Below are 9,998 nucleotides of genomic sequence, written 5' to 3' on the forward strand. Positions count from 1 at the left end.
GTTTATTATAACCCAACAATTTAAAACATGCGTTTATCACGCAGTAACCTGTATTTTAAAACATTCCACGTATAATAACAGTCCATAAAACAGGTGGATCTGCAGAATCAACTTACTCGTACCATTCCGTAAGGACCATAGCTTAATACACAATACATCGGCGTCATTGCCCCGTACTTAGCAAATCAAATGTCACTGCACGCATATACACAAAAAGGTTTATAAAGTTACCAAAAAATATCTGTTTAAAATTGTTCACATTCACAAATATGAGAAAACAAAAAAGTTAAGCACACAAACAAAATATACAAGATTTTAACACACGAATAGAAGGCGAGTTTTCATTGTCTGTGGTGCTGGTTGCTTTGCAAAGTGGACACGGAGTCATAACGCGTTATTCGTTGTTCCATATCCTGAATGCGCAGATCTTTCAAATGTAAAAGGTGTTCCAGCCTTCTGATTTTTACCTGGAGGATCTAAGACGAGTAAAGATACAAGGTGGGTATAGGTCTTGTGTTGCAATTTTTCTTAAACCACATTATGTGATAACAAATAGTTCCTACCTAAAAATAAAGATTAGAAATTTATGATGGTTGTTGCTGTTGACTTGGGTTTGTGTAAGCCAGTATGTAGTATGGGCCATTTGTAAACCAGAGATTATAACAAAAATTACGAAATACTCTCAAATACAGTCAACATAATTAGATTTGGGGCAGGCAGGAATTTCTGGACAAATATTTGCTTTTGCTATTGCAGCAATGGAAACCTCAAAGTGCATATTATCTGCAACAATACTACATACTTTGAGATAGTAGGTTGCTTTTACTGTTCCAAAAAATATATAACCTGGGATAAGAAAAACCATTTTACCTGCACAGTTTCCTGTGATGCCAGCAGTGCCTGTTCTTTTTCTTCGAGAATCAGTCGAGTTTGGCTGTCCAAACCACCCAAGTCAAGTTGTGCGAGAGGTACTGGATTTTTCACAGCGTAATCTTGTTGCATATGCTGGGATGCAGGAGCACTATCTGCATTAGGGTTATGACCTACAGGTAACAACAATTACTTCGTATATAAAAAAGAGTGTCACTGACACAGAAAAGACTTGAATAAATATAAAATATAATGGCTTTTTAAAAACAATTTAGATGGTTTTGATTGCACTACAATTATGCGACAGATGACCAAATAGTAAAATCTTTTTCAATGATGTGGTGGTTTTAATTGGTAAGTGTAAACATGTCACTATGACATTACTTTTATAAAGCTATGTGTGTTTCAATGCAATAACTTACTTTTCTCAGATCCTGATCTTACATTGTAATATGGACGGCTTTCGGGAGTGTATCCATGCTACACCAAAAATAAACAATATTAAAAGAGTTTACAGGAATTTTGAACAAGTTATCACAGGTTTTTACAAACCTTAAAAGTTGCATCATCAATTTTTCGCTGCAAACCAAGCAAGAAAACTTCAACAATGCCTGGAGTGCACTCTGCTATCTTCTGCATAATGTCAGCAGGTACAGTGAAATGTAGTTTTGACAAAACTTTTCTGCAACAGAAGCATGTTTGTTAAATATTTAAACAAAAATACTACCAATAAAACTAAACTCACTAATACTGTATATTGTCTCATCTTATCCCATATGTAACTATACAGTGACTCTAAATTTATTTGTAACTTAATCAGGGCTAAGTGTACACACAGATAACTTCAAAGTGCCAAACAAACAAAGGAGTCAGGTATTTTGCCATAATTACCTATTCAAGGTGCCCCAGTTATTTAGTTTTTGGCTAACTGAACTTGCTGAAATGTAGTTGTGAGCTTCCACAAGTCTTGGAAAGTAGTGTTTGATAATTTCTGCCACCAACACTGTTGCAAACATACAACAAATTCATGTAAAGAGCATGTGCAATTAGGTATGCATAAAGCAACATTGTAAATGCCTTCAATGTACAATATGTGTATTTAAGGCCCTACTGTTTTGTTTATATGGAAGAACATAAGATTAGACAAACAATGCCATTCACTTTCCTGGTAACATTTCAAAATCTATAACAATCATTACACATAATTATGCAAACATTTGAGTTGAATATTGAATGAATTGCCACAAAATGTATAAAAATTCTTTACATCCATCACTAAAGTCCCTGGTGAGGTTTTTCTTTTTCCGTGACAAAGGAATTTTGTCAATCCATGCCAGCAAACCTTGCAGATCTTCTTCTTTAAGGGGATCATCATAAGACATACTCTACTGTTGAGGTCATCTACTGTTCAAGCTACAGTTTTGTTAATAAAATTTGAACTATGGAACTCTTTCCCACAAAATCAACTCTTAACTTAATAAAACATAGTTTCGGCAAATTTGAATTAGTCAATCTCATACATTATGCTTAATTGCTTTTCTCGTATTGTACATTTCCTAGTACAACACAATTTAAAATGGAGGTCAACCTATGCACATATTTATTTAACCTACATGAGGTCTTGGGTCGCAGCGAAACCGTTAACAATGTCTTTGCAAGTGGCAACTACCACGATTTCGGCAAGACAAGAAAGACAACAAAGGTGTAAATAAACGGCGTCCATTCGCTACGTTACAAACAAATGGTAACCGCTCTATATTTAAACACTAGCGGCGCACATGATAAAAAATAGGATCGGTCATTTCACAGGGGGCATACGAAACAAATAAAATCATGTTACATGGGGGACAGGAATTTCCATACTGTTTTTAAATCGCCCTCAGTTATTTTTGGTATTGTTTTAATGAAATCAGGCAAAAACGAGTGATACATCTTCTCTGTTCAATATGTAAATGGTATTGTCCAAACAAAAACAAACAAAGAGTTGGCCATTACGTGTTAACTGTTTTTATTTAAACATGTTAATCAGGATTGGCGTCAAAATCTGACTTTATTAAACTCCTGTTTCCGCTGTCCTTATCAACACATCTCCGCAAGAAAGGGTGAGGCGCATTAAAACCTTGATGGCTGAATTGCGTCACGGAAACTGATAGGCTGTTCTTTTACGAAGGGGAAAAAGTTTCTTGGCGGGTAAACAACCTTTTGCTTTATATAAAGCCAGGTGCACCATAGATAGCAACAGATCTTTAACAACCGTCTACAGAAGTACATCTTTCGCGCAAAGAAAAGTTCAGAAGACGATGATGAAGATTGTATTGATTGCGGTTACGCTCGTATGCCTTTCTACTCTGTCCGATGCTCAGGAAGATCCAAGTACGTTGAATTTGTTTTTATGTAATTTTACATTATATGTCTTTTTTATACTTTGAAAAATTTTTTAAGCAATCGTTGCGAAACATTTTACGCAAACAACCGTGTTCTTTGAACGAACAACTAAAGACATGGTTTGCGAGAACCTGGGCGTTGTGTATTTATTATGATATTTTAGATTAAAAAAGCATGCAAGTGCGATCAAAATGAAGGGACTAAAACTATAGAAGTACCTCGTGCGCAAACGGTTGGTCCTCTTATATTGCAAGTTTAAAAGTTCCCACATGTGTCACGCACAAAAAATGGCATTGGAAAAACGTTGAATTCAACTGCTACAAAATAAGGACACTTTTGTTAAAAACGCCTTTTACATTGCAATATGTAAAGTGGTTTTGCCAAAGGTTCAAGTTTATGTTCAAACAAAATTCACACAGAATTTACAAAAATAGACATTTTCTAATTGTTTTGTTATTGAGGCAATGAATTGCGCAATAACATCTGTGATTAAGTCACATGACATTATCTGCATTATTGCAAAAACGTTAATATATAGGCCGGCGATACTCTATTGTTCAATTGCCCTCCATTAAGACGGTCGCTCCATCACAAGTTCCGCTAATTGCGCTGTCACTAAGAGAGTACATCAATAGGCGCCAATCACTTTCTCAAATGTCAACTGCATTATCGAGGACGTTACATCATAACAGAGCTTTCATCGAAGACTGTGATTGCGATAAAGTCAAAAATAGATGACAATTTACAAAAACTCCCGTTTGTACGCGGTTTTCTATATTTTTACCCACCATTGTGATTGTATCTTACTCATGTTCGATAAAGTGTGTTATTGTAACTGCTCCGGTTTCTTCATAAACTTATTACGTTCTCTCGACTGCGCCGTTTCCTTCGACGGAAACGAGCCTCGAATCTCGACGAAAATTCCCCGCAAATGACTGCAATTGTGGCTACTTTACCACGATTTGTCACCACCAAGGGCACCGCAAAACGGTTTTAAATTGCAAAACGGTTTCCGCGCTTTAATCGATTACGCCTACAAAAGGGCGTTTAAAACATGTGTATACATATGTATATATAGTGGCGTATATTTAATGACAAGCTGATTTTCGGTGATTATTCACGCTGATACGCGCAAGTGCAACTTTTGCACGATGTCTCATTTTTCAGTGTTCGTGTTTGAGAAATTCATTTTTTCCATTTCCCCTTCGTTATTCCTGGGCTATACCCAACTTTTTTTTAATTTTTTTACCACACCGCGATATGAACCCAGAATATCCTGACGATGAATCCCGTTAGGTTTTCGATGTGATATGCACGTATGTTGCAGGTATGGCGCCACCGGCGTGGACTTGGATCCGATGGAGCGACGTCGGAGGCAACTATTTCAAAGTGAGGTGGTTGCCAGTGGCCGATGCCGATTCCTACAACGTCTATCTCTACCGCGGTTACAATAGTGACAAACCCGTTGCCGATTTTATGGACATCAAGGGAACGACGTTTACGGTATAAGAAAAAAGCGAACAATGTGTGCAAATTTTTAACAAAAAAAACATGGTTTTGCGATCAAATTGTAAGGTATTGCCAGGGGCCTGCGCAACCTTTCATGCTGGTTATCATAATGTGAAATAATTTTTACGCAGTTTCTCTACAAAATGTATCGTTGTAATTCTAATTAATCTGTTCTTCTTGGAAAAAATTAAACGTACACTTTTTTATTCACCGACGTTGCACTTGCTATTAAACTTGGCCATCTCAGGGTAATGGCGAAACGTTGGTGAATAAAAGTTACGTTTAATGGTGTCATAAGAACAGAATAACCAAAATACAATATGCCCGGCACCAAACATAGTATCGTTGTGTTCCTTGAACGCAATTAGCAACCACACTTTTACATAGAAGCGCTATTTACTTTGAGTTCCCTTATCACCATAACTTATCGAAGCCTCAGGGTAATTAGCGTCGCTTACGAAAGGGCGCAAAGTTTGATGCACACCCGCTCTCTCATGCTTTGCATCGTTTGCAGGTTGGTGGCTTGGAGATCCACGAAATATATGGTGTTCGGGTTCAGTGCGTGGGACACGAAGGTCATCGCAGCAGGCTCGGAAAACCAGCGCGCACCTGGACTTTTGGCAAAACAACCACTACCGTGAGTCCCTTAGACTAACAATAGAATCAGATATTCGGCGGCTGCACCGCTAATAAACAAGTCGCACCTTCGTGTATAAATGTTTTGTGTCTGTCTCCGCTCGTTGCTACCCGAGTATGGAACAAAACTGCACGATTATAAAGAACAATCAAAGACCAATGTTCGGCAAACATCGTCCTTCCAAGTTCAAATATCGGGTCAAGATGTCACGGAAACATTTTCATGCAGCTGCAAAGTTATTTAAAGCGCTAAAACAAATCTAAACTACCGTTTTGAAACCGCACTACTTGTACACGACCTTTACCGCACATGGAGCGGTTAAGGACCGTGAAGGGCACTCACTTTCTTACTTTCGATTAGATGCGTATCGCCGCTGATGTAGCGAATAGCATGAAAACCGCGAGTGCGTCAAGGCTATCAGGCCAAAGTGCCTGACTATTTTTAAAGACATAATAACACATTTCAATCATAGGAACTTCGGCCTTTGTGACATTTCGATACAAGGTTAATGTGCGGTGAATTGAAACACATCACTTGAAGTTGAAATGAAGCTGTCTAATATTGAAGTTATATCAGTTTATGATTGACCTCAGGTCAACTGCTATACTTGTTGTTGGGGTTGTTATTGCAGATACTTTTTCGTCAAACTGCAAACGCGATAGTTTCTACAACGGACTCGTGCCTAAAGCCACTTTATAAACATACATGCCGTCACATAATGCTTAGAAATTGACCGTGGATAAGTCAACGGCTATCACTTGTTGTTGGGTATGTTATGCATATAACTTTTTTACTGCATACATTTTGATATTTCTACCTTGCGTTCGACCTTAGGGCTACCTTGGAAACACGGTGACATGACGCTTAGAAACTCTAAGTCTCACCTTATCTTTTCGTATGATTACGCTGCGTTCATTACACTTTCCTTGCAGAGCACTGCGGCTCCAACAGCTCCAACTCCAATCGGTTCATGTGGAATTGGATCGTTCACTTGCGAAACCAACGAACAGTGCATTGATGAACAGTGGTGGTGTGACAAAAAAAAGGATTGCGACGACGGCACAGACGAACGAAACTGTCCTGGTAAGTACAAACTGCATGGTGTCTGTAGCTTTGAACTATGCAACGTGAACTTACAGTAAAACACAATCGGCAAATTTCCACTTACATATTTCAATATTTCAACACTGATTCTCAAACTGTGCGCCGCGACCCCCTATGGCGTCATATTGAGTTTCTACAAAGGGCGTCATGTAACAGTTTAATCAAAGTAAGGAGTTTTGGGGGAAGGCAAATGGAGCCAACTAACAACTTGGGTCAGCCTTCTGCGAATACAAAATCAAACCCGCGAACAAATCGGCCTGATAGGTTTTTGAATGGTGCGTCGTAAGTGCGGTAAATATGTTCTAAGCCCGTCGCATGCGAAAAAGCCACTGACATTTCGTAACCATTTACTTAGTAACCCCAACTCGCTATTCACAGACACACATTATCCCCCTGAAGGTTAGGATGCTTAAATTACCTCCTTATTTTTGAAGGTCATTGCGAGGAAATCACTGAGTTCAGTCCTCACGGCAATTTTTCGTGCAGCAGGTGGAATTCTCCCCGCAGCGCATGCTTCTTCCAGTGCAATGGCGATTACAGGCGTGACGGTCCATACTACTTTCTATGCACGCGCGGCAAATGGGCGCTTCCTATGCCTACCTGCAGACGTAAGTGCACTCTGGCGACCGCGCACAAAAATGCCCCATTATTGCACTATGCAGAGATTTAAATCTATAATCAAATATATCTGCAAAATTTTTGCTTTTCTTTTAAAGAACTATGACCACCTTTTATTTCAAAGTGCTTTTTAGGCCATCATGCACATATTTTTAATTGTTGTAACGTTATTTGCGCTTTTTCTGATACATGTAAGCAAAACACGGAAACTGTATACGTTCACAGCATGTATTCGCCGCCTCACACAAATCTTTGAACTCTGTAACGTAATGTATTTAGTCGCACGCCCAACAAACGTGAATGTGGTCGATGCTGAGTTGTCCGATGTCGCAATCCCAATCCTGTTTGACGGCCTTGCATCAGCCGACGACTACAAGCTCGCATCACTCGTTGACGAAGATGGAAGCGACATACGGGTGAGAGGTTTGATTAGCTGACAAGATCAAGTCGGTAACTTACATAAACACGTACGCCCGTAAACGCACCTGCTCGTGTTTATGATCTAAATTTCAGAGGAAACTGAAACCACATTTATTTGAGATAAACCGTTGCGCATAAACATGCCCATAAACACAACTTCATCGTTGTGTCGATGTTGTTTAACCTAAGTTACCATAGCACCCTGGTACGCTGGGTCGGGTACTTTTTCCACCCGATATCACGGCGATATCTTTATTCGGCGATACGTGATTATCTTACGATCAGAATTGCCTGATTCCAACGTGGTTTCACGGGACTTGTAGCAGTTTCTCTTTAAACTTGTTTTTGGCATGAACTGACTCACATAACCTATCTCTGTCCATCTCCGGACTTTGCTGTCATGGCAAGGTTGATAGGGGTTTCAATAAGCTTTAAAACAGACCATATATGATCAATACCTATGTCCAAGTTGTGGACGAGCACACCAAGACCAAGACCAAAAACAATAAACGATTTAGCCCTCGGAGTTTTTCAATGATAGTTAGCGGGCATTTCATCCTCAGTGTTTACCATTGCAATATTGCTGTTTTTTCGCACATTACCAACCATTTCGATAGGCGTAATTCCACGTATTGTAAGGGTTAGTTTCAGCAACGTTTTTTTGAGACATCGCATTCCTCAAAATAAAGGGCACACAGATGTTTGTCACGCGATGGAAAGCGAACAATTAATATAGCATGGATAAATGTAAGAGTTGTGCAGTTATAAAATTAGAAATGTAAGTTCTGGAAAAACTGGTCAGATAACTTTTAAACCGTCTGTGTTTGCGACAAAGACACACATACGGACACTTTGGTTATTATGATGGCAGCAATGTCTTGCCGACACAAATAACATCCCACGTTAGCGGTTTGTTTTCAAACTTTAAATACACCTTTTCTACAGGCCGTATAATTGCTTATAACACTATACGTTTTGTGGTATGGCACCAGCTACATCGTGCGAGCGCAACGTTATCTCAAGATGATCTGTGTTTTGGGTGTGTGTCAAGTTAGACAATATGCGATGCCCCGACATTTAGGTATGTTTACCAAGCGACAACGTGCTAAAATCACCTCTACCACAAGTGAAATTGGCCACAATTCAAAAATGTTTTACTTGAATTCGCAGTCGAAGGACGCGTTTTCGTTGGTGTTGAAAGGATGTGGCTGCAGGGCATTTTATGATTTCAATTTGTTAAGCTTTAGCAGATTTTACGACCTCTTCGCCTCCTATTTCACAAAGTTGTCCTTAATTATAACTAAGCCAGCGTTGTTTGTTCAAACGTAAATCCAGATCACTGTGAAACACCCACTATTTATACCAATTAAGTGCAATATTTCTGCACGATCCAAAACAGCATTTTAGCCCACTTAAACACAAACAGCAAACTTATCTCTTCCTTTCAAACACAAACAATTAACAAACAAACGAGACATTGTTACGTCACATTGCATGGGAGAACGTGTTTTCCAAACTGGGTGCATCACGACTCGCATCCTGCAAAATAACCTTAAGCCGACTGTGGTCTAAATTTGCATGTACATATTGCCCCACGCTTCCTGATTAGAACCATGGATTTGCCAGAGGCTGGCAGTTTTGACAATATGCTGTCTGTCTATAGTCAAAACCGCCCTGGAATGAATTAGTATACGATATCTTTTTAATAGCCCTTCTTCCGCGGTATACGGCTAATAAACAAACAATGTAGAAGTTTCTTTGCCGTGTTGGGTTAGTGCTTCATTATATAACTTGTACTCGCCGTCTTATCGTAAGCAATATCCCACTCATAATAATTGGTGCAACAACTTAACATCGCATTGTCCTGCAAGCGTGTAACGTATGCACCCCTCGTCTAAATTCAGCTTCAAACGTCCACAATTTTACATGTTAGGCTCTTTTTGCGTGGGAACGCCAAGGATCAAGAGTCAAGGCCAACATTGAAGGACTCAACCCTGACCACAGCTATAAGATATCTGTCGCTTACGTGGACGCTGATAGTGTGGACGGGTTGCCCTCGAGGCCAATCACTGCTAAAACACGTTCCTAAGCAGGTGACTGACCTATATTGCCATGTATTATTTTACATTGATGCCAAGTGTCCAAAATTTGTGAACAGTTTGTAAACTGTATGGTTTCCAGTAGGTAATACATAGTGTTCGTATATTAGCTCGTAATTGTGTTTTTCTGCAGTTTTCGACCAACTGATTCGACACCGATTGGCAGACCCTCCACCCGTTGAATTTGTACATATCTGCTTCTACGTGACTTGTAAATACACTGTTATTCAATAATCGGACAGCCCTTCGACCTATTGATGTATACATGTTGGATGTTTGCGCAATAAATTACGAAAATATTCAGTGCCTGGACTTTAACGCTTTTAAGGTCAGAAGGGTGTTCAGAACCCTTTGGG

General features: G+C 39.3%; 2 protein-coding genes across 3 annotated transcripts; one reads left to right on the top strand and one right to left on the bottom strand.

Annotated features, from left to right (window-relative positions):
• Window positions 1-8: 8 nt before the first annotated feature.
• LOC145908567 (sperm flagellar protein 1-like) lies at window positions 9-2,531 on the bottom strand. Of its 2 annotated transcripts, none has more exons than XM_082995867.1 (6): window positions 2,138-2,531; window positions 1,762-1,873; window positions 1,423-1,552; window positions 1,293-1,350; window positions 871-1,025; window positions 9-476 (listed from the first exon to the last, which is right to left on the bottom strand). In XM_082995867.1, exons 1-6 carry the CDS (start codon window positions 2,250-2,252, stop codon window positions 342-344), a joined length of 705 nt encoding a protein of 234 aa, XP_082851993.1. In that variant the 5' UTR covers window positions 2,253-2,531; the 3' UTR covers window positions 9-341. The 2 variants fall into 2 exon arrangements, with proteins under 2 accessions (XP_082851993.1, XP_082851992.1); XM_082995866.1 differs by having other exon boundaries at window positions 871-1,043.
• A 558-nt stretch (window positions 2,532-3,089) lies between these two features.
• Window positions 3,090-9,946, top strand: LOC145908727 (uncharacterized). Its single transcript, XM_082996056.1, has 8 exons — window positions 3,090-3,243; window positions 4,583-4,758; window positions 5,279-5,401; window positions 6,334-6,484; window positions 6,940-7,113; window positions 7,403-7,539; window positions 9,477-9,636; window positions 9,776-9,946. Exons 1-7 carry the CDS (start codon window positions 3,171-3,173, stop codon window positions 9,630-9,632), a joined length of 990 nt encoding a protein of 329 aa, XP_082852182.1. The 5' UTR covers window positions 3,090-3,170; the 3' UTR covers window positions 9,633-9,636; window positions 9,776-9,946.
• The last annotated feature ends 52 nt before the right edge of the window (window positions 9,947-9,998 follow it).

The sequence above is a fragment of the Ascidia mentula genome, chromosome 7, assembly GCF_947561715.1.
Source record: "Ascidia mentula chromosome 7, kaAscMent1.1, whole genome shotgun sequence".
Classification (NCBI taxonomy): Eukaryota; Metazoa; Chordata; class Ascidiacea; order Phlebobranchia; family Ascidiidae; genus Ascidia; species Ascidia mentula.

Excerpts from the sequence above, each read along its gene's own strand:
- LOC145908727 (XM_082996056.1), top strand. The coding sequence starts at position 3,171 with ATGATGAAGATTGTATTGATTGCGGTTACGCTCGTATGCCTTTCTACT. Across the intron at positions 4,759-5,278 it reads TCAAGGGAACGACGTTTACG|GTTGGTGGCTTGGAGATCCA; the intron begins GTATAAGAAAAA and ends CATCGTTTGCAG. Across the intron at positions 5,402-6,333 it reads TTGGCAAAACAACCACTACC|AGCACTGCGGCTCCAACAGC; the intron begins GTGAGTCCCTTA and ends CTTTCCTTGCAG.
- LOC145908567 (XM_082995866.1), bottom strand. The coding sequence starts at position 2,252 with ATGTCTTATGATGATCCCCTTAAAGAAGAAGATCTGCAAGGTTTGCTG. Across the intron at positions 1,553-1,761 it reads AACTGGGGCACCTTGAATAG|AAAAGTTTTGTCAAAACTAC; the intron begins GTAATTATGGCA and ends CTTCTGTTGCAG. Across the intron at positions 1,044-1,292 it reads AAGATCAGGATCTGAGAAAA|GTCATAACCCTAATGCAGAT; the intron begins GTAAGTTATTGC and ends TGTTACCTGTAG.